We start from the raw sequence: 27,696 nt of genomic DNA on the forward strand, positions 1-27,696 counted from the left end.
ATAATAGTAATAATAATATATTTTTTCAAAATAAATACAATTGAAAAAAAATATAACTTTTAAAAAATAAAAATAACTTAAAAATAGTTTAAAATTAAAAAAATCCCTTCTTTGTGATTTTCCAAAAGAAAAGGGTGTAAATATAAAAAACCAAAAACTTTAATATTTCTAAAAAACCAATTCATCACTGGTCATGTTTAATGAATAAATTTCACGTAGGATGATTTTGATAATTAAAAAAAATTATATTAGAAAAAAAGCCATGCAAACCTTCTTTGTGATTTTTCAAAAGAAAAGGGTGTAAATATAAAAAACCAAAAACTTTAATATTTCTAAAAAACCAATTCATCACTGGTCATGTTTAATGAATAAATTTCACGTAGGATGATTTTGATAATTAAAAAAATTATATTAGAAAAAAAGCCATGCAAACCTAGGAAATAAATGAAAAAAAAAACAGAAATCCGGTGATAAAAAAAAATATCGACCAAATAAATAAAAACAAAAAAAAAAAACAACCCACTCTGCCCTCTTTCTTTTCCACAACCCCATGTCCAGGGGCAAATCCGTCATTCCATACAACATTTAAAAAACCTCGATGCATAATTAATAAATCAAATAAATAAATAAAATGTGCAACCTTATCCACCGGTACCATCCCTCAAAAAGTTAAAAACTGTAACAAAGTCTCCACGTGGCAAGTTGCTGGGCCCATTTTCCCAAGATCAGGGGCAAATCCGTCATTTAAGATAAAAATTCAAAAAGGGACACCCAACGCCCCATTTGCCGACTCTTCCCACCGCTTTGCCCGCGGAGTCCGACACACACCCATCGAAGTTTTTGTTGGCGTTAAAAGCTACGTTAAATAATTAAAACAAAAAAGAAAAAGAAAAAAAAATAAGCATTACCCAAAAATCAAAAGCAAAACAAAAAAGCAAATCAAACCCATAGAAATCACAACTCGCATCTCTTTTTCTCTCTCTTTTTTTTTTCTCTCTGATTTCCAAATTCTTTTTTTTTTCCTTCGTTTTTTAAGGAACATCCAACGATGATTTACCCAAATTAGTAATCATAGAAGTTTGCATTCAACCAAGTTTGGTGGTTGGCCGGCGTGTGTGTTTTTTTCTCCTCTTTTTGGGTGTAGAGATCGATCTCGTTTCTCTTCGCCTGAGAAGCGAGGGGCTCTCTGAGGTAAATCGATCTATTCGTTGATTAACCTGTAATGTTGATTGGTTTTATCAAGAAATTTGGATTTGTTTAATTTGATTGTTTATTTGATTGATTTTTTGGGTTTTTGTGATGTTGAAATGGTGGATTGTATGTTTTTGATTCTGGGCATTGTGGTTTTTAATGTACTGATAATGGCTTTGGTTTGTTAATGGATAAAAGAGTTTCATTTTGTAGATACATTAGTAATAACGTCTTGAATGGAGAATAGGTTTTAAAAGTTTGTTTGTTTTTTTTTTTTTTATGAGAATGGATGTGAGTGTTTAATGAAGCTTTCCGGTGATTTATTTAGCCTTTACAGTGGTTAACTTTTGATTAAAGTGAAGATCTTTATTTATGTTCACTGCTCTGTTTATTCATATTCCTGCTGCTGTTTAGTTTGATATATGTCGATGTAATTAGTGAAAATGATTATTACTGATGATTTGAGAAATAAAGAAATGAGATTCAAACTCAAATGTCAAATTAAATGGTTGGGGATAGAATTAGTAGTATTTAAGGTAGTGTGGTAGAAAGAAATGGTTGAAGATAGAATCAGAACTATGTTAAGTTAGTATTGTAGGAAGAAACATAAGGGGGCATGTGTTCCTCTTGGAAACTGTGTGAGCCTTTACAAAACCACAAATTTGATAAGAGAGAATTTTTAAGCATTAATAGCTTACTTAAATTTATAATAGTTTTCATGATATATTCTTAATGTTCAAATATTTTCTAGTTTAATATCACAGATTCACACTGGTGGTTGTGTCCAGCATATGTGGTATATTGATTGCACTTATAAATAAACAAATATTCATCATTTTGTAATTCATTCCTTTTACAGTGACACTATGGTGCATTAAACAATTTTATGAAGTTACATTAAAAACTAATGCGCCCTAAGATAAACCCATCTGCCTATAGAGAATTTTAGACTTCTTTCCATAGCATACCAGCTAGCATTCAATAGAAACTCTAGTCTTTATGTTTCATTAATAATACCACACCAGTATATATATATATATATATATATATACTCTATGAGAAGAAAAACATACTTATGGTGGAAGCCATTATATTTAGGTCCAAGTTTGAAAATCTGTCCTGATTTTTTTATCACTGTCTTTTAATAATTGTGATCATTTCCTATGTTCTTTTTTCTGTTTTTCAAAGATCAGTTCTCTGACTACAAATTTATTTCTAAGTACCAATGCTTTGTTTATTGTTTTTAACATATCAGTTCTCTGACTATTAATCTTATGTTGGCGTACCTACGTTTTATTTTCTGTTTGTAACAGATCGGTTCTCTGACTACTAACTTTATTTCAAAGTATATATCTTTTTTATTTTCTTTGATTTGGCTGTAATATTAACTTTCTATGTTTTGTCTTCCTTACAATGTCAAAATATTTGCTTTACTAATTCTTCCTCTGAAATATTATTGCTCTTGCGTCGGCAACTTTGACTTTCTGCAATCAGCTTTCAAGAAGATATGGCATCACTTGGAGATATCGGTCTTGCAGCGGCTATTAATATTCTATCTGCAATAGGATTTCTTCTGGCATTTGCTGTGTTACGGCTTCAGCCCATTAATGATAGAGTATACTTTCCTAAATGGTACCTTAAAGGAATAAGAAGCAGCCCAACGCACTCTGGAAATTTGATAAAAAAGTTTGTTAATCTAGACTGTGGAACATATTTGAGGTTTTTGAATTGGATGCCAGCTGCATTGAAAATGCCGGAACCTGAGCTGATTAGTCATGCAGGCCTTGATTCTGCTGTATATATCCGTATCTATCTGCTTGGGTGAGTCTATTGATACTGAATATCTTTATTCCTTCATGGAGATATTATAACTGTTTCATTACAATTGAAAACAAAAATTGCACAATGAATTGCTCTGACACCTTTTCATTTGCTATGACATTCACTTTGTCTTGAAGCTCTGTTTCTTGTGTCGCATCCTTTATGGCCTTCTGTTTGTATTAGACAATGTTCATCATTTTATAATTCGTGCCTTCATTCTTTTGACTTTTCTCATATATATATTGCTTATTTAGCATCCAAAAGCGGCTTCATCATTTTGGCACTATTATCCTTTAAAGTGCATTCTGGTCATTTATTTTAGAGGAACCTTGATTTCATATTGGTACTGTTGTCATCACATCAAAACTTTAGCTTTATTTGTACGATTCAATTTAATTGATCTTTATAAGTTTGGTAATTGTCATTGCTTCTGTCTCAAATAAATTACCTCATTCTTTAATGTTCAATAATGCAGCTTGAAAATATTTGTTCCATTAGCCTTCCTTGCTTTCGCCATTCTGGTGCCTGTTAATTGGACTGGTGGATCCTTGGAGCAGATCAAGAATTTAACATTTAGTAACATCGACAAGCTTTCTATATCAAATGTTCCAGCTGGATCAGATAGGTTTGAACATATATCAATTTCCATCTGTCAAAAAGTTTCACATGGCTATGTTAAGATGCATTCTTCTGCTTATTAATGGTATCCACAGGTCCTTTAATTCATACTAGAAAACTAGAGGATGGTGATTGATATGCTGCTTTTTGGAAGTTTCACTTATTTATATTATTTATTATTAATTGAACTAGATCAAAAGTATATTCTTGTAATTGCTTGGAAATGGATGTGGAATAATGAATAACTGCCTAACAAAATAAAAAACATCTGTGATAGGCAGGTTTTTTAGACTGTTTTAGATACCATACTTGACCCTACATGTGAAGCTGAAAACTTGAAGAGTGATTGGGGAACTCTACTAGTAATTTTGCAGTTTCATTTGCTCTTAGTTTGTGTTTGTGTGGAGGGATTCAGAACTTCAGAATCTCCAAATTGTATCTTGACTTAAATCTAGTGTTTGATACTTGATGAAGATGCACACCTTATATTTGGCTTAAAATTGGAACCTTCAATGGTGTAAGTTGAAATTTAGTGTTTGCAAACCTTTTGAATTTCAATCAGTTCTAACAACACCCACTTAATAAATCTAATTTTTTTTCCTTATCTTTGTAGCTAGGATCTACCTTAATTTGATTTGTAGAACTTCCCTGAATGATAATTTGCTGAGCGAAGCCATTGTTATGCTTTCATAATCTTTCATTTCTTATGTAATCACCTTGGTTTTTTTCCAGGTTTTGGGCACATCTAGTGATGGCATACGTTTTTACATTTTGGACATGCTACATTCTGTACAAGGAATATAAGATTGTAACAACAATGAGATTGCATTTTCTTGCATCTGAAAATCGTCGTGCAGATCAATTTACTGTGAGTTCTCTATACTGAGTGTGCTCATAGCGAAAAGTGTCTAGATTAAATTTTTTTCCACAAAATTAGTTTTGTACCATTTTTATTTCAATTGGAGTAAGTAAATAGTAACTATATGTTATTTGAAAACTTGAAATAGGTATCAAATGTCTAACTTTCAGAGGAATCTGACAATGGTAACCTTGACAAGAAAATGAGAGACCTTTATGAGAAAGTGAGAGACAAGGCCTTCCTGCGCCTTTTGAATTTAATTGCGTATGCGTTCAGACTACACAATGCATGGACCTGAAAATATCTTATTTTGATGTGCATTCCATTGGTTTCATAACTAGATAGGTAAAAACTACTGAGCATAAGGTTTGCCATTAAGCTTTCCTAACCTATCTAACTGGCAACCATGGCAATTTCTAAACTGGTTCTTATTTGCTTGTGAAGAAATTAACTGAGGCTAGTCCCATGTTCTTGCTGAATATTGTCTTGCCATTTAGAGTGCTTGTCATTTGTCTACTAAGATTAACCTTATGTCAAATTATTGAGGAATATACGTGAAATTTTTTTTTTAAATGAAATCAGTAGGAACCAATGGCTAATTTGTGAAGAAATTACTTAACCATTTTGTGAAATATATATGTTGACAACTAATTTCAACCTGTGGTGTGGAATTATCAATACCCTCCTTTAAATACATGTCCAATGCTCTGATCTTTCAATCTTTTAATGGCATCTCTTGATTATTGAAACTACTCACCATTTCAGTTAGCACGTCAAAGAACTTCATGACATAGCCATAGAGTCAAAGACATACAATGAGAGTAACTTTACTGATTTAGACATACCTATTATTTAATTTGATGATTTCCTTTTCTCCATTAACGTTCTGAATTTTGTAGCTTTTATTAGTTCAAATTATTAAAATTCAATTTCTTGATGTAGGTTCTTGTGAGAAATGTTCCACCAGATCCTGATGAATCAGTTAGTGAGCATGTTGGTCATTTCTTTACAGTAAATCATCATGGCCATTATCTTATACATCAGGTTTGAATTTGTAAGAAATCAACTCTAATGGTTCTTTCAATGTTAATGGATACATCAATGCTAATTGCTAAATTTGCTTTAACTCTCATTAATTAATAACTATATTAGAATGTTTAATTGAATCATATGCTTTGAATGGAAATTTATGACCATAGTGATTAATACAAATTAATTAGACTCCACCAATATTCTCCTGTCTTTATGAATATTTGCTATTCTTTTACTGTTTACAATACCATTTTTGGTCACATACTTTTCTTGCTCATTAGCTTATAACTTGAACCTCATCTTTGAGAAAGTGAAGAAACAAGATTGTGGAAATAGGAATTGTAATTAATGTTACTATGAATTTGCTTTAACTCTCGTTATTGGCTAGCATGGAATGTTATATTGCTTAAATTAGTTATAAATTGAAGTAGATGCTCTGAATGGAATTATACTCATACTGTTTAATACCAATTAATTAAACTTCACGGTCATTCTCATGACTATGTTTTGCAATACTTTTTGTTATCACTTACTATTCTGAAGCTTTATTTGAATGGGGAATTGAAGAAACAAGAATAGTGCGACAGGAATTATAGTTAATATTACTTATGGTAAATAGTAAAAAGAGTTGGACCTCATAGTTCATATTGTTTTCATTGGTGGTGGTTTTATAAATCTATTAGGAATTAGTGATGTGTATGCCCTCCATCCGGGCTAGGAAGAGTGAACTTTGCACAAAGCAATTAAACCACAAGTTTTATCACGTAGTTAACACGGACTCACTTGGTGTTTGATAGAGAGTACCTCCAGAGACCTCCAAGTTTAGTTGTATTAGACATAAATAAGGTTAACAAATAGGCCTAGAAACGCAGGAATATAATTAGAGTTATATATTATTTTACTGTATGATTGTATTACTAATGTATTTGTTCATTTAAAATTGATTAATAAAATTGTGCTGTGAGAATGTTTATTGTATCCTGATTTTTGATTGGCAGGTGGTATATAATGCTAATCAACTTGCAAAACTGGTGGAGGAAAAGAAAGGCTTGCAAAATTGGCTTGTTTACTACCAGAATAAATACACAAGAAACACTACGAAAAGGCCTACTGTTAAGGTAGAACAACAAGGTTTTAATTGTTTTGTTTTCCTTGCCTCCACTCTTTTGACTTGAATATTTTATTAAGGTTTGTCTCTTTTCTTGTAGACAAAATTTTTTGGTCTGTTTGGCAAGGCTGTTGATGCAATTGATTATTACACTGCCGAGATTGAGCAATTAACTACTGCAGTAAGTTTTAGACGCCATATAAGAGACAAATAATGATTTTACCTCTTCATAGGAGCTTCATGAAAACTTAGCTTTACTGGGTGATCTTATTTTTTATAAAGAAGTCCTTGCTTATGAGTATCATGTAAATTTCTTATATTATTTTCCATTATTTGTTTGCAATAGCTTTCATTCCTATACATGTGAATTACCCAATATAAAATGATATACACATTATTGACTGATGAAACAAACTCATTGCAAGAACTAGTTTAAGTAAATATGGTTGTGATAGAGTTTTAATTATACTAGCAATATTTAGACTACAAATTTCTTTCTTAAGATGCGTGGACTTTTGCATCATATTATTAGACTAGACTTTTTTATTGGAAAGTTTTTTAAAAAATTTTAAAAGAAAAATAATCAGTGACTGTTCCTGTAACTTTTATTAGTAAACTCTCCTTTCAACTTATAATAGTGAATTTTCCCTATATTAGTGCAATTAGCATGCCATGTAAGTGGCTTGCTGATTTTTTATGAAGCCTGGTGAACCTTGTTAGAGTAATAATAATGTATGCTTAAAGTATAACAGATTAATGTCTTATGGCTTATGTTTAGAGAACCCTAATCCAGCTCTTATTTACAGATAGTTGTGCCTCAATTGTATTTATTGTGAAAAACTATCCTTTAAGTTCGAATATTACGTCTTGTCCTTCAATTTTCTTGTTTTGGATTCTATTAACAAACCTTGCATTTCAAATTTTAATATTGAACTCACCTGAGGTAGGAGAAAGCAGCATTATAGAATGTGACCAACTGGTTTGAACCTGACATTTTGAACATCAGGTTCAAGTGAAGCCTTGACTCTCTCTTTAAACTCGATTTTGTTAAATGTGACTTAGGAAGGCTTGATATCCTGCATGTGGTGTGCAATTGCACTTTGAAAGATGGGGTTCACAATTTCGAGTTCTCTGCCATAAACTCAAAGTTTGATAGTTCAAGCCTTGAATGGACCCCAATCCGGAACCTGACATTTTGAAATGTCATGTTTAAGTCAACAAAACCTTACTTTCTTCACTGTAAAGAGCCAGTTAATCAAGAATGGATACTCAATACGAATCTGTAGCTGAGGGAAAATCAAGAATTTGCTCACAATAACATATGCATGACAAGATCTTCAGAACTGGGGAATGACCTACTGTATGCTCTAGAAAACCAAACAAGAAAACACAAACGAACATAACATAGTTGGACAACATATGAAACACACCAATAACACAAATAATTAACTCTTTACATCACACATTCAATTCTAGTGAAAAAGTGGAAGATAGCATAAACGAAACAGTTTACTAATTTGGATCTTTTTATTATCTATTTGCCCAAAACATTAACTACAACATTGAACTTCAAATCAGTTGACTATCTCAATATAAAATTAATGAAAATGGTAAAATTACCAAAAAGAATATTTTCCCGTATCTATTGTCTTCCCTACCTTATATTGTTCTTCCATTTTATCTGTATATGATTCCACTCTTTTCAGCCTCCTGCTTGTCTCACATTCTTTCATTTCTTTCCCTAAAACCTTTCTCATCCTTCCTCTTTCCTCCTTTGTCACTTTCTCTTTTTTGTCCTTTCTTGCATTCTTTGTTTCTCTCTCCTAGCCATTTTATCTTTATCATTCTGCCATCTATCTAAATTATATCTTCCATTTTCTCCTTCTTTATCTAGATTGAGGTAATGAGAGGGCCAAAATGTAGAAAGAGATGAGAGGGTGATGACAGAAAAAAAATGATAATTATCTTTATGAAATTAAATAAACTTTAGTAATATTACCCAAAATTTTAATAGTTATTTAAGAATTTAAATTTATAAATATTTTCAATTTTTAATTGTAAACTATATTAACTATGTTAGTTTAAATTATATTTCATCAAAGGGACAGGGTGCAGGAATAATGTTTTTTTTTTGGTTCTGGAGGATATATGGATACTTGCAATATGTTGGCAGTCAAATAAATAAGTAGGCGCATGTTTGGGTTCACTAAAACAAAATACCTTGCAACTGTTGACAAAATAAGTAATACCTAATGAAAATAAATCTATAATATTTGTCATTTTTTTTATATGAAATGTGTGCTCCCCCAGTAAACACCACGTTCATATGATTAGCCCTTGTCACTTGGCTGACAGCCTTAAGATGCCTTCATTATTAGAATAACTAATATCTGATATTGGTCAAGTTAATAAATATGGGTATGGAAATATAATTATGGGTCCAAGCTTAAGTTTTTGTTTGAATCAAATCTGAAGAGTTTATGTTTCCTGTCGCACATCACTGACCACTATCTCCACACTTAACATTCACTCCTCTTGTTCACCTCACTATGCAAAAGAAAAAAAAAAAAGGAAATATAAAAAAGACGCCCTCCATCCTAACTTGAATCACCAACATAACCTGAACAAGTCTGGAACTAATACTCCATGTCATCATTGTACAAATACCAACGGAAATACTAGATACGATCATGTTTTGGCATTTCCATGGATTTTGGCATTTCCAAAGATTAATGTAGAACAACATGTCAGTGATCGTTAGTTTTGCGTTGGTCGGTAAAGATTGTGAACTTGTATGGAAAACCACGTGATGAAAAATTGAAATTCCTTTATTCGTACGATTCCTCAAAGGGGAAACGTGTCAGGGTTTATTAGAGTAAATGATAGTTTTACATCAATTTAGTAAATTTGGATTGAATTAAATCTGGTTATGATTGGTATTCATCTAATACTTATAGTCCTATTATGCTGATATTTACAACTGTCATCATTTGTTGTGCGAGTATTACCGCAAGTGATGTTTCACCATACCAAAACTATTTCTTGGAACTTGACCAAGTGATATTGGCTATAGAGTGTTTTTAGGTGGCACCAGTAGTACATGAAATTGCATCATGAACTGCATGTGTTGAGCCTTATGGTCTTGCTAGGGTTGTTGTGGTGTAACATTTGGCATTCTCAATAGCTAAAAGATTTTTTCAAATGCGATCCCTTTTTCATATGCATTGGCATGTGAATGAACGAAGGTTGGTATTGATTTGGGTTTAAATTAAAAATAACTATAATTATTAGTTCAATTTTTCAATTTTTCCAGATCTAATAGGTATAGTTATTTTTTAAAATATTGTCAAAGCTCAACTTGAGGAAATAACTTGGCATTGATCAGTTCCTGGTGTAAATAATGTTCAATTCGACAACTTCATGACCAATTCAAGCATTGTATCACAACTTCCTAAATGTTCACAATGGCTATCTCAAAAATGTTATTGTCCTAATAAATTTGAAATGAACTTGATACTTGCTTGAGAAATTTGCATTGTACATTGGGTTACTTAATATGTTTCTGTGTGATCATCTAAGAAAATTTTGAAGAATTTTATAAAAGAGTTTAACCTTAACTTTGTCTCACTTTTTGTAATAATATTAATTGAAAGTTATTGTATTTAAATCAACCAAATTCTACAAAGAGAAAGAGTTCAAAGACTATAGCATGAGATTAATACAGATTCCAGCCTCCTGTTAGATTTTGAGTTTAATGGGTTCTCATACCATGTATTCTCTGCAAAATCCTCATAAGTGGAACCCTCCTTGCCTGATGACCTGAAGAAAATTTCTGGTTTCATATGTGACCATCACAAAAGTGCCTGATCTATAGTCCAAAACCTCTCAACTTCTGTTCATTATTAACCTGAATAGTCATTCTACAGAAGCAATTTAGAAGGAGAAAAATTGTGTAGAATTCACTGTACAATGTCAAATGTAAAGGAAAAAAAAGCTTTTATAATTTACATCTTTTAACTACTAGACATCTACCTGCCTTAGAAATAGGAACTAATTTACATTTGAATTAGAGGTCCTAATTACACTGGATCTAACACTCTCCCTCAAGCTCTACTATACAAATTAAACAAACCGAGCTTGTCTACAAGTTTCTTAAACAATGGCCTCTCAAGTCCTTTAGTTAGGGCATCTGCAACTTGGCATATAGTCAGAACATAAACATCACAGATAGTTCCGTCTTCAATTCTTTCTTTAATAAAATGTCTATCAACTTCAACATGTTTTATTCAACATGTTTTGTTCTATTATGATAACCTAGATTGTGAGAAATATTGATAGTAGGTTTATTGTCACAGAATAGTTATAAAGGACCTTGTTTTGTCATCCTTAGTTTCTCCAAAAGTCATTTCAACCACATTAAATCACGCATTTCATGTGCTAATGATGTTAATTCAGCTTCGGCATTGCTTCAAGCCACAACATTTTGTTTTTTGCTCCTCCAAGTAACCAAGTTTCCCCAAATAAAGGAACAATGTCCAGATGTAGATCTTCTATGAGGAATTGAAGTTGCATCAGCGAAGGCCTCTATTTGGCGATTTTATGTTTTTTTCAAGAACAAACCTTTACCCGATGGCCCTTTTAAATAACTCAAGACTCGATTTACTTTTCCATATGTTCTTCAATTGGAACACGCATAAACTGACTAACTGCAAAACTAATGTTTGGTCTCATATGAGATGGATATATTAACTTAACTAATAACCTTTGAAATCTTCATAATCAACAAGAATACTATTTTCTTAAACTCCTAACTTGATGTTTGGATCCATGGGTGTATTTGCCAGCTTGCACCCCATCGTACTCGTCTTCCTTAACAAGGCTAGAACATATTTCCTTTAAGACATGGTGTGAGAATAGGAAAAATAGTTTGTATATTCATTAGGAAACGAGTACAAGGATATATATAGAGAAATATTAGGGGTCTTCGGGTATGGGCCCAATATAACCCATTAACCAATCTAAACTATAACATAACTCTAACACTCCCCCTCAAGCTGAAGCATATATATCAAGCATGCCCGCTTGTTACATAGATTACTAAATACTTTAACATTTAAACCTTGGTGAAGATATCCTCCATAAGGAACTGCTCAAAACTCTATGGCCAAAAAAACATAGTTCCTCCCATCTGACTTTTGCGAGACGAAGACATAACAAAGAGACAAATCTTTCAGCAACGAGACAAGGGCATCATTGGTGAAGGCTGAGGAATATCACCAGGTGCTCATAGACCAACAGAAATGGGGGAATTCTTAACTAAAGAATCATGAGACGAAGACATGACGACGAAGAGACAAATCCTTAAGCAACGAGACAAGGACATCACTAGTGAAGGCTGAGGAACATCACCAGATGCCCATAGACCAATGGGAACAATGAGATATGAGCTGCGGCGAGCGGGAGAGGCCGCGGTGGCGACTGGTGGAAGGCTAGGGTTTGGAGTGCCGGCGGCGGTGGCTGCTAGGGTTTAATTCAATGCTCTGGTACCATGTGATGAATAGGAAATAGTTTGTATATTCATTAGGAAACGAGTACAAGGATATATATATAGAAATATAAGGGGTTTTGTAGTATGGGCCCAATATGACCCATTAACCAATCTAAACTATAACATAACTCTAACACATAGGAATTCTGTTAGATCCCCAGTAAAATGGGTGTATCAAAGGTGTGAGAAGAAACAAATGGGCCAAACCTGATGTTGGGCCTATGTTGGGACTAGTCTAGTGTGGTTGTGTCCCATTGTTTTGGGTCTTTATGTTTGTTGTTTTGTTGTGATGCGTTTGATATTTTGTTGTGATGTGTTTGTTAGTGGAAATTTGGGTATATTTAGAGGTAGTGCAGGTGTCAAAAGAGAATGGAGTTTTCTTTTGGAGTACTATTTGGTCTGGGAGAGTGGTTGCCTCTCAAATGCTACACTGTGGATTGTCATCCTTCATTAGCTTTCAACAATACCACCCTTTCGTTGCATCCTTATATTCCTGTCAAATGATCCCATTTACTTTGTTTTAATCTCTAGTTTCCATTCCATCTATGCTAGGGTTCTATCAATTTGGTATCAAAGAGTGATCCTTATGACCAAAACTCGAATGGAGCTATTTGTCAACTTGAAGAAGTGTTGCTTTGCAAAGCCTAAGTTAGAGTACTTGGGGCACATAATTTTAGCTGAAGGTGTAGCAACAGATCCGAACAAAGTAAGGGCCACGGAGGAGTGGCCAATATCGAGGAATTCTAAGGAGATGAGGGCTTTTTTAGGCCTCTCAGGATACTATCGGCGGTTCGTCAGAAATTATGGGAAAATTGCAGCCCCATTGACCCAATTGTTATGAAAAGATAGCTTCAATTGGAATGAAGATGCTACAATGGCTGTCAAATGTCTTAATGCTGTTGTGAAGGAAGTGCCCATACTTGCTTTTCCAGATTTTTCTATACTTTTTATATTGGAAACTGATGCTTTTGGAGTAGGTGTCGGTGTTGTGCTCTCTCAAAAAGGAAGGCCAATAGCATTTTTCAGCCAAGCATTGGGAACATGGGCAAGGCATAAGTCTGTTTATTAGAGGGAGTTTATGGCAATTGTGTTGGCAGTGCAAAAGTGAAGACACTATTTACTTGGAAGGCATTTTATAGTTTGGACAGACCAACATAGTCTGTGTTGCTTGGGAAGCGACAAATTGTGCCTGAGTACCAACGATGGTTGGTGAAGCTCCTAGGATTCGACTTTGAGATACAACATCAACTAGGAATAGAGAATAAGACGATTGATGCGTTTTCCCGTTACCTAGTGGTAACAGAAATTAATGCTCTTACTACATCAGAGTTGATTGACGAGAAGGAAGTTGAAGAAGCAGTATTTAAGGATTCCAAACTATTGCAGGTTATCAAGGCGTTAAAAGGGGACTCGCATTTGCCACCATGTTGGTCTTATAATCGCGGCATTCTGAAATATAAGGGCAGATCGGTGTTGCCTCAATCAATGGAGTTGTCAAAGATTTTAGAAGAGTTTCATAGCATTCCGCTGGGAGGTCATGGGGGGTTCCTTAAGACTTATAAGAGAATTTCTGGTGAATTATATTGGAAGGGTATGAAGGTGGATATAAAAAGGTTTTTGAATTCTTGCCAAATTTGTCGGCAAAACAAATATGAAATACTCTTACCTGCTGGTCTACTTCAACCTCTCCCTATTCCTCAAGTTATCTGGGAAGAATCGGAAGATATCATAATGGATTTTAATTAGGGATTGCCCAAGTCACACAGGTTTGACATTATTCTAGTTGTGGTGGATAGACTCAATAAATACGGCCATTTTATCTTGCTCAAACACCCATTTTTAGCTAAGAAGATTGCCGAGGAATTTATCGATCATGTTGTTAAGTACATGGTTTCCCTCGCTCAATTGTGACTAACAGAGATAGGGTTTTTATGAGCAATTTCTGAAGTGAATTATTTCGGTTGCAGAACACTCGTCTCAAGCGTAGTACTGCTTATCATCCACAGAGCGATGGCCAAAGTGAGATAGTCAATAGATGCCTTAAGACTTACCTTCATTGTTTTGCTTGCTAGCAGCGTCGGGAATGGTCAACTTGATATCTCGGGCTGAGTTTTGGTATAATACATCTTTTCATACATCATTGAAATACGCTCGTTACAAAGCAGTTTATGAACGTGACGTACCGCCCTTGTTTCGATATGATCAAATGGCCTATACTTCTAACTTAGATCTTGAGAACATGTCGATGCAACGTGACAAGTTATTGGCAGAATTGAGAGAGCAGCTTTATGTTGCTTAGAATCGAATAAAGGTTTCAGCTAACCGACATCGTCGAGAAATTGAGTTTTAAGTGGGGTAAAGGTATATCTCAAGTTGCTGCCTTATAGGCAAAAATCTTTGGCTGCAAAAAGAATGAAAAGCTATTACCACGCTATTTTGGTCCATATCCAGTTATGAAGAGAATTGGGCAAGTAGCTTACTAACTTGATTTGCCTGCTTCTGCAGCCATTCACCCAATTTTCCATGTGTCTCAACTCAAACGAGTTATTGAAGATCCATCTACTTGCCAGGCCCTACCCCAGGTTTTGAGCAAGGACATTGAATGGATGATTGAACCCGTGGCAATGCTTGAATGTTGTGTGGGTGTTGAAGGTCCGGAGTTCTTAAGTAAATAGCAGCACCTACCTGATTTTTAAGCAACCTAGGGGTGATGATGTTAGACCCCCGGTAAAATGGATGTATCAAAGGCATGAGAAGAAACAAATGGACCAAACCTGATGTTGGGCCTAAGTTGGGACTAGTCTAGTGTGGTTGTGTCCCATTGTTTTGGGTCTTTATGTTTGTTGTTTTGTTGTGATGTGTTTGATATTTTATTGTGATGTGTTTGTTAGTGGGAATCTGGGTATATTTAGAGGTAGTGCAGGATGTGTGAAAGGAGAATGGAGTTTTCTTTTGGAAGCCTATCTGGTTTGGGAGAGTGGTAGCCTCTCGAATGCTACACTGTGGATTGTCAACTTTCATTGGCTTTCAACAATACCACCCTTTCTTTGCATCCTTATATTCCTGTCAATTGATCACATTTACTTTGTTTCCTTCTCTATTTTCCATTCCATCTATGCTAGGGTTCTATCAAATTCCTTAGCAGTTTCTTGCCACTTCCATTCTCAAAAAATATCTCAAACTTCCTAGATCTTTCATTTCAAATTCAATGGCTACTTCTTTTTTAATATTGTTAATTTTTTTAACTTTATCTCCTGTGAGAATTATATCATCAACATACACAATTAAGATTTTTGTAGTAAGCAAACTTTTCCACCTTTTCTTTCTTCATTAAATTCTGGAGGCAAATCCATGAAAACTTCTTGGACAAGTTCTCCATTTAAGAACACATTTTTTACATCTAGCTGCTGTAATAGCCAATCAAGATTAGCAGCTAATGACAGTAAAACTCTTATGTAATTGATTTTAGCCACTAGTGCAAATGTCTCTTGACAATCAAATTCCATAAGTTTGAATATCCCTTTTCGCAACCAAACTTTGTATCGATCTATAGTTCCATCTACCTTGCATTTTATTGTGAAAGCTCATTTATAGCCTACCGGTATTTATCCTTGGGTTTGTCAACCACTGCCCAAGTCTTGTTTGTCTACAATGCCCGCATCTCTTCTATAATAGCCGCTTTCCATTTCGGGTGATTCAAGGCTTCCTCCATTGTTTTTGGCATTCACTCTTAAGCTAAGTTTACAACCAGAGCCTTCATAAAGTTTGAAAGACGATCATATTCGAGAAAGATGGAAATCAAATGTTGGGTACAAGACCTTGTTCTTTTCCTCAACGCCATGGAAACCTCAAGATCGTCCAATTTCAGATTTAATTCCGAGTCAGGATCTTGATTACGCAAAGAATTAATTTCTTGTTTATTCATTGGCTGATTCTTCCATGAGTAGGTAAGTATATAGGGCTGGATTGCCTTCTAGATTAATTTCAGCCACCAAATGTGGAACAAGCTGAGATCTTTCGGTTTTTTATGTTTTCTAGGTTTGGATTTTGTGGAGAAAGAATGTGAATTTTAGTAGGACTTTGAATTTGAATTTTTGGCTGAGAAAAATAATGCTGAAAACAAAAAGTTTAATGGTAGATTTGGCTCCCTAAGAATCTCCCCGAGGAAAATTACCCCCAAAAAATGGCTAATTTTTCAAAGAAGGTGATATCAATGTACATAAAATATTCTATTTTTCTAGGAAAATAATATCTGTAACCTTTTTTAGTAGAAGAATACCCCAAGAAAACATATTTTTGAGACCCAGGATCTAGTTTAGATCGACCTTGGCTAGGAATGTGAACAAAATTGTACAACCGAAAACTCTTGAAACTAATGAGGAGAAGAATCTATAATCTAAAAAACACCCTGAGAAAAAATCAATTGGCCTTAGAAATTTCAAGACTCTACTAGGTAACTGATTAATGAAATCCCAAAAATATTTAGGAACAGTAGTTAGGAATAAAAGTGATCGGGCAATTACAAGAACGTGGTGATTTTTTCATTCGGCAATGCCATTTTATTTAGGAGTATCAATGCAAAGCTTTAATGGATAATGCCATGTCCTTTGAAAAGTGGCCCATTAGAGAATTAAAACTCAGTTCTGTTATTGGCCGTTAGTACTTTAATTTTCACATGAAATTGTGTTTGAACCATTTGATAATAAATTTTCCTGACATCTGATTTGTCTTTTAGGAGATATAACTATGACATACAAGAATGATCGTTAATAAACGTAATGAACCACTTGTGATTTGTAAGAGTATTGATTTAAGATGGTCTTGAGGTATCACTATGAATCTGAATAAATGGCTTTGAGGGATGATGAGGTTGTGGTGGTAAATGACTTTTTTTATGTTTGGCCAATTGGCAAATATCGCATTGAACAAATGTGTTTTAATTCTAAAACAAAGAAGTAGCAATTGTTTCATATACAGAATACTCAGGTGATGTAAACAAAAATGAAGCAACACTATTTGTTAAGAAACTGAAAAACTCATAGCTAAATTAATTTGCCCTATCACGGAAGTTTCACCGCAGATAATATAATATAGTCCATCAATTTCTTTAGCACTATCAATCTTTTTCCCTGAGATCCAATCCTGCAAAACACACATTTAATGTGAAAAATTAATTTGGCATGGTAGATCCGTCGCCCATTTGTTTACAGAAATGAGATTACACTCTAATTTTGCAACATGTAAAATATTTTTATGAGTAATGGTTGAACTAATTTGAATATTTCCTATTCTAGCTACTATTGAAGAACCATCTGCAATTTTCACCCAATGTTACCTTGAACTTGGCTTGTAGAATTGAAAATAACATTCGCAACCCGTTGTGCCTAAATAAATAATCCATAGCTCACCTGAGTTCGTCATCTTACTACCAAATTGGGCCATGAGTGAAGTCCCTATTGCTTGTGCGCCAGCAAGAAAGTTGCAAAGATGATTCATTTGGGCTTTTGAAAATTGAACAGACGTAGATGGTGAATCTGTAACGATTGCTACTATAGGTTCTTTTTTTCTTTTTTTTCTATTTGGAACCCAATCCAGTAGCTTTCCATGAAGCTTCCAATATGTTTCTTTGGTATGATAAGAACGCTGGTAGTGATCGCACCATGTTTGCATTTTCTTGGAATGAAGCCGGTTTGAATCATTCCCACAGATAACAAGGGCAATGATTTCAAATGAAACCAAATTAGAATCTTTGGGCATAACATGGCAGCAATGTTCTCTTTGTCTCTGAGAATACCTCATCAATTTGTGGTAAAGGGTGAATGCCTATAATTCATCCTCGGACTTCATCAAGTTCTGTATTAAGACTAGCTACAAAATCATAAATTCGATCTTTTATCCAGCATTTCTTTAAATAACACTACGTCATCGGCATGGCACACAGTAAAAAGATCCACCTCTTGCCACAGATTTTCTAAAGAGTTATAGTACTTAGTAACCTCCAAATCCCCTTAGCGAAGATTCTGTGCCCTGCTACGCAATTCAAATAGTTGTGAGGCATTGTCTAAGTCTAAATGTGCAAGTGAAACTGCATCTCAAATCTCTTTTGTAGTTGAATAAAAAAGATAAGTGTCACCAATACTATCTTCCATTGAGTGAATAAGTCACGCGATGACCATTGAATTGGTTACATCCCAATTTGGAAATAAGGGATCATGCATCACGGCCTGGGAAATGACCCATCCAAAAATTCAAACTTACCCTTACCTAAAATAATTATAGCTGCTGATCGAGACCATTGAAGGAAAGTTTTTCTATTGAGTTTATGGGTTGTAATTAGGAGAGTAGGGGATGAATTCTCTTAGTGTACAGTGGAAATAATTTTAGATATAGATGGAGAGATGCCTAAATGCACCTCTAAATCATTGCCGCTACTTATTCTTGACATTGTTTTCTTCTTAATTCACTAAATGCTTATTAGCTTTAATACCATATAAGCAATTTAGAAGGAGAAAAACTATGTGGAATACAATGTACAATGTCCAATGTAAAGGCAGAAAACAAGCCTTTTATAATTTACATCTTTTAACTACTAGATATCTACCAGATTAACTTAGAAATAGGAACTAATTTACATTTGAATTACAATTTGTAATTACACCGGATCTAACATTCTATAAAAGTAAATTCCACGTGTCATCATTATATCTATAATGATGAGCAAATCCATTCACTGATTTTCATCTCTTTCGGCCGTAAGTTATGCCAAACATAATGATACTAATATAAATTAGCAAAGAAACTTTGTGTGTCCAAAATAAAAAATATAAAGAAAAAACTAGTCCAATTAGATGTATTGTAGATCAATATAATTTTGCCATGTAATTTCTTTGAAAAGCCAATCTTTTATTGATATGTGAATTCTAAGTCGTCTTATTAATATGGCAATGTACACCTTGTTGTGTTTATTTCTACTGCTATCCTTATGGTTATTGTTATTATTGTATTGTGTGGCCTCAATAGTCTATTTCTTTGTTTATCACTCTTGAGGAAGCACATTTGTGTATTTCAAGCTATTGAATGATTTGTTTGTTTTGCAGGAGGCTGCAGAAAGAGAAAGAGTGATTGGAGATCCTAAAGCTATAATGCCTGCAGCATTTGTTTCATTCAAATCTCGATGGGGAGCTGCTGTTTGTGCTCAAACTCAACAATCAAGCAACCCAACGCTGTGGTTAACAGAGTGGGCTCCTGAACCTCGTGATGTTTATTGGTCTAATCTTGCAATCCCATTTGTTGAACTGACAATTCGGAGGTTGATTATGGCTGTTGCACTCTTCTTTCTTACCTTCTTCTTCATGATTCCCATCGCATTTGTCCAGTCCCTTGCAAACATCGAAGGTATCAAGAAGGTTGCCCCATTCTTAAGATCTTTAATAAAAGTGTAAGTTTATTTTATCTCTACTCAGTTAGTTTTTCAATTTTTTTTTTAATGAATTTGATTTCCTATGCCTCAATCTTTTTGAACGATTTATTTCTATTATCAAGAATTGCGTGTACAGCATTTAGAACACACAATTGTTAGTGCATGCAGGCACTTATTTCTACACTCACTTGGAGTCCATCTCCACTGTAATACAAAAGCATTATTTATAAATGGTTCTTCAAGCATTTACATAAGACGGGTTTTTGTCCATGAGTTCTTTTGTGCAACATGTGAAGCTAGTGTAGCAGTGATTCATTTTTATTAGAAATGCAATAAGTTTTAAGGAAGCTCTTCTGTGTGAGGAACACATTAAGTAGATAGACAGGAACAATAGAAGTATTAAATTTGTAGGCAAACTCATAAACATACTGTAATGTTTGTTAGACATCACATTGACAATTCATTTATTGAAGAGGTAAAATATGTAGTTTTGTGTGGAACATGTGTTCTCAATTTTAGAATTTTGTTGTTGCATCTGCAGGGCTGATTGTACAACCTAAGAGTTCATTATTGCTAGAAGTAGTTTTAGTAATGATATTGGGATGGTGTGCTTTCCATCTCTTTTGTTCTTGTTTTGACATATATAACTTTCTCCTTCCTCTGTTTGAGACTACATGTCTCAATATATTCACATAATTCAATATTATATGTTGGCTTTCTGATGCACTTGAAGATGGAAGTTGGAGGGCTCAGTGGCCATTGGCTGGGAAAATTTGTGCAGGAGACTATTCCAGAAATACTCAAATATTTTTATTCCCCCAACCAATTTGCTAAGAGACAACAATACTATTCTCATAGAAGCAAGATAGAAGATGTAAAAAATTCATTATAGATACAGAAAGTTGAAATTTTCTGATGCTTTTTGGTGGATGTCACCTACATTATTATGAAAGAAGGAAAAAAACTGTCTAATAACGCTAGGATTACTTCAATTAGGAATGCACCACATATGATAAAAGAACCACATGAGGAAGGCAAATAAAACTAAGGAAAGATTTATGAAATCAAGTAGGATTCCTATTCTTGCATTGGTAAACATTGTCAAAATTTGGGTGTCTATCTTGGCATAGAATTGATCCATTAATTGTTCATTTGTGTCTTGGACTGTTGTGGACTTTTAATGGAGTGTCTAATGATGAATGTGCTGCATCACTTTCTGTGGCCTTGTGGGTTTAGTTACTAATTCCTTTTCCTTTTCCCCTAAGACATGTTTCTGCATGATGTCTGATTATTAATTTATATGGAATGCTGCTGATTTTCCACATTTTCTCTACCATGAAATGGAATATTTGGCTACACCTGATTCTAATGAATGCAGTTGCCACTTTAATATAAGCCAAAGCATTTTCCAGAATGTAGCACATACCTTGTTATCCCTTACAACGATATGAGTTATTGTGCTTCTCTAGAAGGGATTTGCATGACAACAGAGTTACCAATGAACACAATAGAATTCCTTCGTATTTCATTTATAGCAAATATTAAAGGTGTAACTCCATGAGGAAGCATAAAATGTGCCTTGTTATTGAAAGCAAGCAAAGTTAATTCCTTGTTTGCACCTATATGTGAATTTTAGTTGTGAGAAATATATGTGGAAGTAAGTTTTTCAAGGAGAATTCAGTGTCCATATCACTTCTTCTGACACCTATTTGGTCAATAAACAAGCATGTTTATTATGAGTTTAGCTAGGAAGCTCAGCATTTTTCAGAATCTGATAATATGGCTTATTTAAATCATAAATTTCTGTTTGCTAGTAATTTTTCATAAACATTTCTTTGTTTGATAATTTAGTGTTACTTTTCATGATTACCACTGGTCTTCCCAACTCTTGCTTAAACAAACATAAAAGTTTAAGTTGTGAGAAATGTTATTGCAGGAAAGTTGTGAAGTCCTTTATACAAGGTTTTCTACCTGGAATTGCTCTGAAGATATTTTTAATACTACTTCCAATGATACTTATGACCATGTCAAAGGTGGAAGGTTTCACATCTCTTTCAAAGTTGGAAAGGCGATCAGCTTCTAAGTATTACCTTTTCATCTTGGTTAATGTATTTCTTGGGAGCATAATCACTGGAACAGCATTTGAACAACTTAATAGTTTCATTCATCAATCTGCTAGCGAGTATGTTTCTTTGTTCCATTCTGCAAGCATGTTACCATTTTATGACTCGTCTAATTTTTAATTGTTTAATGTTTTTTGCAGTATTCCTAAAGTAATTGGTGTTTCTATTCCAATGAAGGCAACATTTTTTATTACATATATCATGGTTGATGGTTGGGCTGGAATTGCTGCAGAGATCATAAGGTTGAAGCCATTGATTGTTTTCCATTTGAAGAATACATTCCTAGTGAAAACAGATCAAGATAGAGAACAGGCTATGGATCCTGGGAGCTTAGGTTTTGCCTCATCGGAACCTCGGATACAATTGTATTTCTTGCTTGGGCTAGTATATTCTGTGGTTACGCCAATCCTTCTTCCTTTCATTATTGTCTTCTTCAGCTTCGCATATGTGGTTTTCCGGCACCAGGTATGTTGATATGATCCTTCAACTTAGACATGCTTTTCGTATGTATTTCTTTTTGCAGTTGTAGTTCATATGTTACTTGCTTGATCTGTTGAGAGCTTGATAGAGCTGTTGTGGATTTGGAGTTTTACACTTCATTTGGTTATGCTTTTATTTTGGTAAGTTAAGTTTCTTATGGGAACCATTGTGATCTGAAACTTTAAAATCAATTTTGCTGTTTGAAACAGAGTTAGAGTGATTAAAAATAAATAAATAGTTTGTTGGGACGGAAGGGGAAGGAGATAAATATGGAGAAGGAATGACCTGTGAGGTTGAATGAGAAAAGGGACGTAGAGGAAACAAAATGGTTTGTTAAGATAGTAAGGGGAAATGTAGATGAAATGGCAGACAAATAGGGGAAAAGTGGACAATGAGGCAGAAGAAGGATCTTCATGGGTTGGTTCAGTTTGGGTCCTCATATTCTTCTACTTCAATTGTTGGTACTTGGAACTTTATAAAAAAGAAATTGCAAACTGGATTTATTTAAAAAAAAAAAAAGAAACATGAGCTGAACGAAATTCTCATATCTCATCAATTGAGTTAATTTTTTTTCCAAAATATTAAAGTTTCTCAAAATCATCTCCAATCCAAATACAGGAATTCCAATCGTTGCTATGTATGTGTGTTTGGTCAGTATGCCTTGAGTTAATTGCCTCACATGGCAAAGTTTGCTCTCAAAATCCATGATTACGTCTTTTTTTTCCTATGCATATGAAGATATAATCTCTAGTTCCTTTAAGATTTCGATGAATATACCATTTTTTCTTCCATCATGTTTTTCTTGTATCCTTTTTTTTTCTTTTCTTAATCTTTGTATCAAAGTAGCTTACGATATGTACCAAATTAGTATATATGCGAATGAATGCAGTTTGAGTCTCTTATCTATTAGCTTAAGCTTTTGGGTTGAGTCAGGCTTGGGTAATATATGTTTGGTTTATATCTTGTTAGAGGCGCAGTGGCTCAGGATCATAGTCCCACATCTCCTGTGGGAGTCAATCCCTCTAGTCTTGTATACTCATACCAAACCTTCCCTGTAACTCGGGTTATGGAAAAATTAGAGTGGTGGGTCCTTGTATTAACATGGTATCAGAGCTATGGGGTCCCCTGAGGCTGTGATTGGCTATGACCAGGATCTTAGGTCCCACATATGTTGTGGGCCTAGGAAGGGTGTTAGGGACGCAGTGGCTCAGGACCATAGTTTCACATCGCTGGTGGGAGCCAATCCCTCTAGTCTTATATACCCATACCAAACCTTCCCTATAACTCGGGTTATGGAGATGTTAAGGTGGTAGGTTCCTATATTAACATATCTAACATGGTATGAATGTGATTCACAAAAATAGTCTAGCAATTATCAGGGGATTACATTAGAGTAACTTATAGTCTATAATACCCCTATGTACCCTATGTATTAGACATAGAGACCAATGTAGGGGATTATTAGTTGCTTTATTAAGAGTCTGTTTGGATTGCCTTTTTATAGTGAAAGTGTTTTTTTAGTAAATTAAGCAGTTTTGCATTTGAGTGACTTATCATAGAAGTGGATAAAAGAAGAAGAAAATAACAAGGTTCTACCACCAAAGTTCATTTATTATCATCCTTAATCAAGAGGTGTGAATGTCCCTCCTATGTGAAAGCAAGTCTCCACTTCGCAAAGGGCTTAGCATCATTTGTTTTATCATATTAGTATTTAGAATCAATATAATATAAACACAATGTTTATTCTCAAAACATCATTTAATTGCTTTCAAGTCAAAGATTCCATAAGATAAAACAAATAATTGGGTCCCAACCCATCCTAAGTGCTTCATCCATTATTTAGAGCTAGTGCTCCAAAAATCTTGAATCTTTTGCGATCTTGAGGTTGCTTTGAAAATTTTATTAAATTGACCCAGATTCTAGATGTTATGTTATAATGCAACATTAGATGAGCCATTGGTTGAATCTTTGACCCGTACATGAAACAAGTGGTTTAATTTTCAACTTAATTGCACTTTAGGAGGTTGTCTAGTGTCAAGATTTTATTATTAATGACCAACAAAGTAAAAAAGATTGCTTTTTAGGAGTTAAACTTGTTGAGATAATTAAATATTTTTTGTAGTTCAAAAATCCAACTGGTATGCTAACCTGGTCCTAGGTAAGTTAGCTTAGGTAGTTCCTAATATTGTGAACAAAGTTAGGAAGATAATTATCATGATGTCATTAACTTAGTCTATATAAGTGTGTATGTGTGTACCAGTTTCAGTTTAGATATAGAGAGAAGATAAATTCTCTTTGATTGTAAAATGTTTTCCATAATACCTTGGAAAACTGTGATCTAATGCCACCATCCATGAGGAAACATCAGAGAGATTAGACAAAGAAAAAACGGAGAGTTGTTATTTTCCTGGTTTTGGTATCTATATTTAAAGGCATTGGAGTAATCTAGGATAGAAAGCTCGATAGAAGAATAGAATTGCCCAACTTAAGTTTGCAGATGGTTACCATAACTGAGATTAATGTACGACTCACAAGCATGTAGGCAAAGCCAAAAGCTGAGTGGAAAAACTCAATTAATCCAATTGTTATGACAAAATTTAAGTTACTCACATTGTTGTACTTGGGCGTGATGTTAGCAAGGATTGTGGGACGGACTTGGCATATACTCTTTAAAACAATGATCATGGACAATTGGGATTAATGAATTATCTACTAAAACAAAGGCATATAAGGATTTTTAGGCAAACCCAACCTTACTAGAGAGAATCCCCCACCAGCATTTACTAAGAACATTGGAGTTCCATTTTTTTAGATTAAATGTTCTCATAATCATCACCAATCCAAAAAGAGGAACATGATTGAATCTTTGGCCCGTACAAGAAACAAGCGGTTTGATTTTCAACCCAATTGCACTTTGTAAGGTTGGCTAGAGTTAAGATTTTATTATCAATGATCGACAAAGTAAAAAAGGATTCATATTTAAAAGTTGAACTTTCTATAACACCTTGGAAAACTGTGATCCAATGCCACCATCTATGAGGAAACGTCAAAGAGACTAGTCAAAGAAGCAACAATGGTCATTAAATTCGTAGGTTTGGTATCCATATTTAAAAGCATTAGAGCTTAGGAAGTTCATAGTTATCTAGGATAGGAAAGTCTAATAGGAAAATAGAATTACCCAACCAAGTTTGTGGAGAGTTACTATGATTGAGATTAATCACAAGCATGTGGAGAGAAAGCCAAAAGTTTAGTGGAAAAACTTAATTAGTCTAATTCTTATCACAACATATAGTGAGAACCATTGTTGTACTAAAGCGTGATGTTAGCAAGGACTGCGGGACAAATTTAACATATTCTCTTAGAAAGAATGATGCCTTGGCTGGGATAGTATGATAGAGATTTATGAATTATCTACTAAAATAGAAGCATTTTTGAAATCTTAGACCCCAGCCTCATTAGAGAGAATTTTCCACCACCATCAGCTTGGGTTGATAGATAACACTCCTAGCTGATGAGTTAGAGTCAGGGTGGTACCCCACCATAAGAAATAGTGGAAGTCGATACTTTGAAATGACGATAGGAAAATGATAAATCAACATCCAATAATTAGGGATGATCAAATGGCCGGGCTGAGAAAAGTAATTAAAACAGTTAGGTCAACATACAAGTGTGTAAAGACTTTCCTTAAATAATAAAAGGTGTTATGCCCAAAATATTTATTACTAAATCTAACTTTGGCCAAACTGATATAATGAGGTCAAGATAGCTTCTCTGATTTAAAAAAAAAATAGGCAGGAGAACTTGATGCTAAATACTTTATGTTGGTAAAAATATTGTACAAAATAACAAAGGCATGCTTAGGTTATATGCATTACCAAATGGCTTCATAAGTAAACTCGTTTAATATCAAAATTATCCATATTTTGGTATGAGAAGTATTTTGCATGTACTTCTAACTCATTATGTTTCTAAGGAATCATGTTTGTGAGGTTGCATGTTCATTTTGAAGTATCCAAATTGTAGTTTTTTCTTTTGTTTAAAAAAAAAATCTCATTTGAATGTCAATGCTAGTTACATTGTTATTGTTCTTTTCTAACTTTTCCTTGGACAATTTTTTTTTTCCATTTGTAAAAAAATGACTGATTAAATTATTTCACTTCTTTTTTCCAAGTTTTCTGTTACATGTAAAGCTTATAAAATATCAAATTAGTTTTCTCATGCAGTCATTTGGTTAAGCATAACCTACTGAGATTTTGTATTCATTTTGAAAAACCCACATCTGAGTCATTTTTTCTGACTTCTTCTCATTTGAACATGGATGCTGATTAAATTGTTACCTTTCTTTGTGTTGGTGGCTTTTCTAAGGAAAAAAAATTTACTTCAATTGGAAATATCCCTGATTTACATTTTTCATGCAAGATTATAAATGTCTATCACCAACAATACGAGAGCGGGGCGTCATTCTGGCCGGATGTCCATATACGTGTGATCATTGCAATGATAATATCACAACTATTACTTATGGGCTTGATGAGTACGAAAGAAGCTTCTCAATCTACACCATTGCTTCTTGTTCTTCCTGTATTAACCATATGGTTCCACATATATTGTAAAAGTAGATTCGAACCAGCATTTGTGAAATTTCCATTACAGGTATGATGCAAACAATTTGTTTTTGTTTATATTTTATTCTTTTATCCAATTTGAGTTTGAAATCACAGGGGAAAATTTTGGCATGACTTTACTGACCAGAATTAATGCATGACCAAACTAGTTTTTTGGAATATAATGATTCTAACAGAGATCTATTTGTGGAGTTAAACATGTTCTAAATCAGAATGATATTCTAAAAATTCATTGATCTTGCGTTTCATGTTGCAGGATGCTGTGGTGAAGGACACACTTGAACGGGCTACTGAACCCAACTTAGATTTGAAGGCTTACCTTCAAGATGCATACCTGCATCCAGTTTTTCATGATGGGGAAATTGAGCAAGTGACCCTTAATGAGGAAGATAACAATGCTCTTGTCCCGACGAAACGGTCTCATCGAAGTACTCCTGTAGGAAGCAAATATGGCTCTGAGGTTGGCTCCGAGATTGAGTTTTAAAAGAAGATTAGTTTGACAACCGGGAAAGATTTGGTTGTCTAAGTTGGGACTTTCACTCAGTGTAAAGAATCGGCATGCTTTGGTTAGTAACTAACCCGGATTGAGCTGACATCAGAACTGAAGTTGGTATTCATTTGTCCAAACAACACTTGTAAGTTTGTAATGTAACATGATTTGGTGAAAATTAATTTTCTTGATCATTTATTTGACTGGTTGGAACATACGGAAAACGCGGATGGAAGAACCAAAAATAGTCTGTGTGTTACTCTGCAAATTAAAGAGAGATGATTGTATTCATTGGTTGTGGTTTTCATTCTTATATGCACCTTTTACAATGTCAAATTTTTGTGGAAAATGTTTGTTTAAGATGTTCGAACATTATGTATA

General features: G+C 34.1%; 1 protein-coding gene across 1 annotated transcript; it reads left to right on the plus strand.

The window, feature by feature from the left end:
- Positions 1-1,129: 1,129 nt before the first annotated feature.
- LOC120265798 (CSC1-like protein At4g02900) lies at positions 1,130-27,696 on the plus strand. Its single transcript, XM_039273764.1, has 12 exons — positions 1,130-1,191; positions 2,686-3,012; positions 3,488-3,637; positions 4,363-4,498; positions 5,432-5,533; positions 6,520-6,639; positions 6,730-6,810; positions 19,275-19,615; positions 21,534-21,779; positions 21,861-22,185; positions 26,620-26,853; positions 27,082-27,696. Exons 2-12 carry the CDS (start codon positions 2,699-2,701, stop codon positions 27,307-27,309), a joined length of 2,277 nt encoding a protein of 758 aa, XP_039129698.1. The 5' UTR covers positions 1,130-1,191; positions 2,686-2,698; the 3' UTR covers positions 27,310-27,696.

This window comes from Dioscorea cayenensis, chromosome 7 (assembly GCF_009730915.1).
Source record: "Dioscorea cayenensis subsp. rotundata cultivar TDr96_F1 chromosome 7, TDr96_F1_v2_PseudoChromosome.rev07_lg8_w22 25.fasta, whole genome shotgun sequence".
NCBI lineage: Eukaryota > Viridiplantae > Streptophyta > Magnoliopsida > Dioscoreales > Dioscoreaceae > Dioscorea > Dioscorea cayenensis.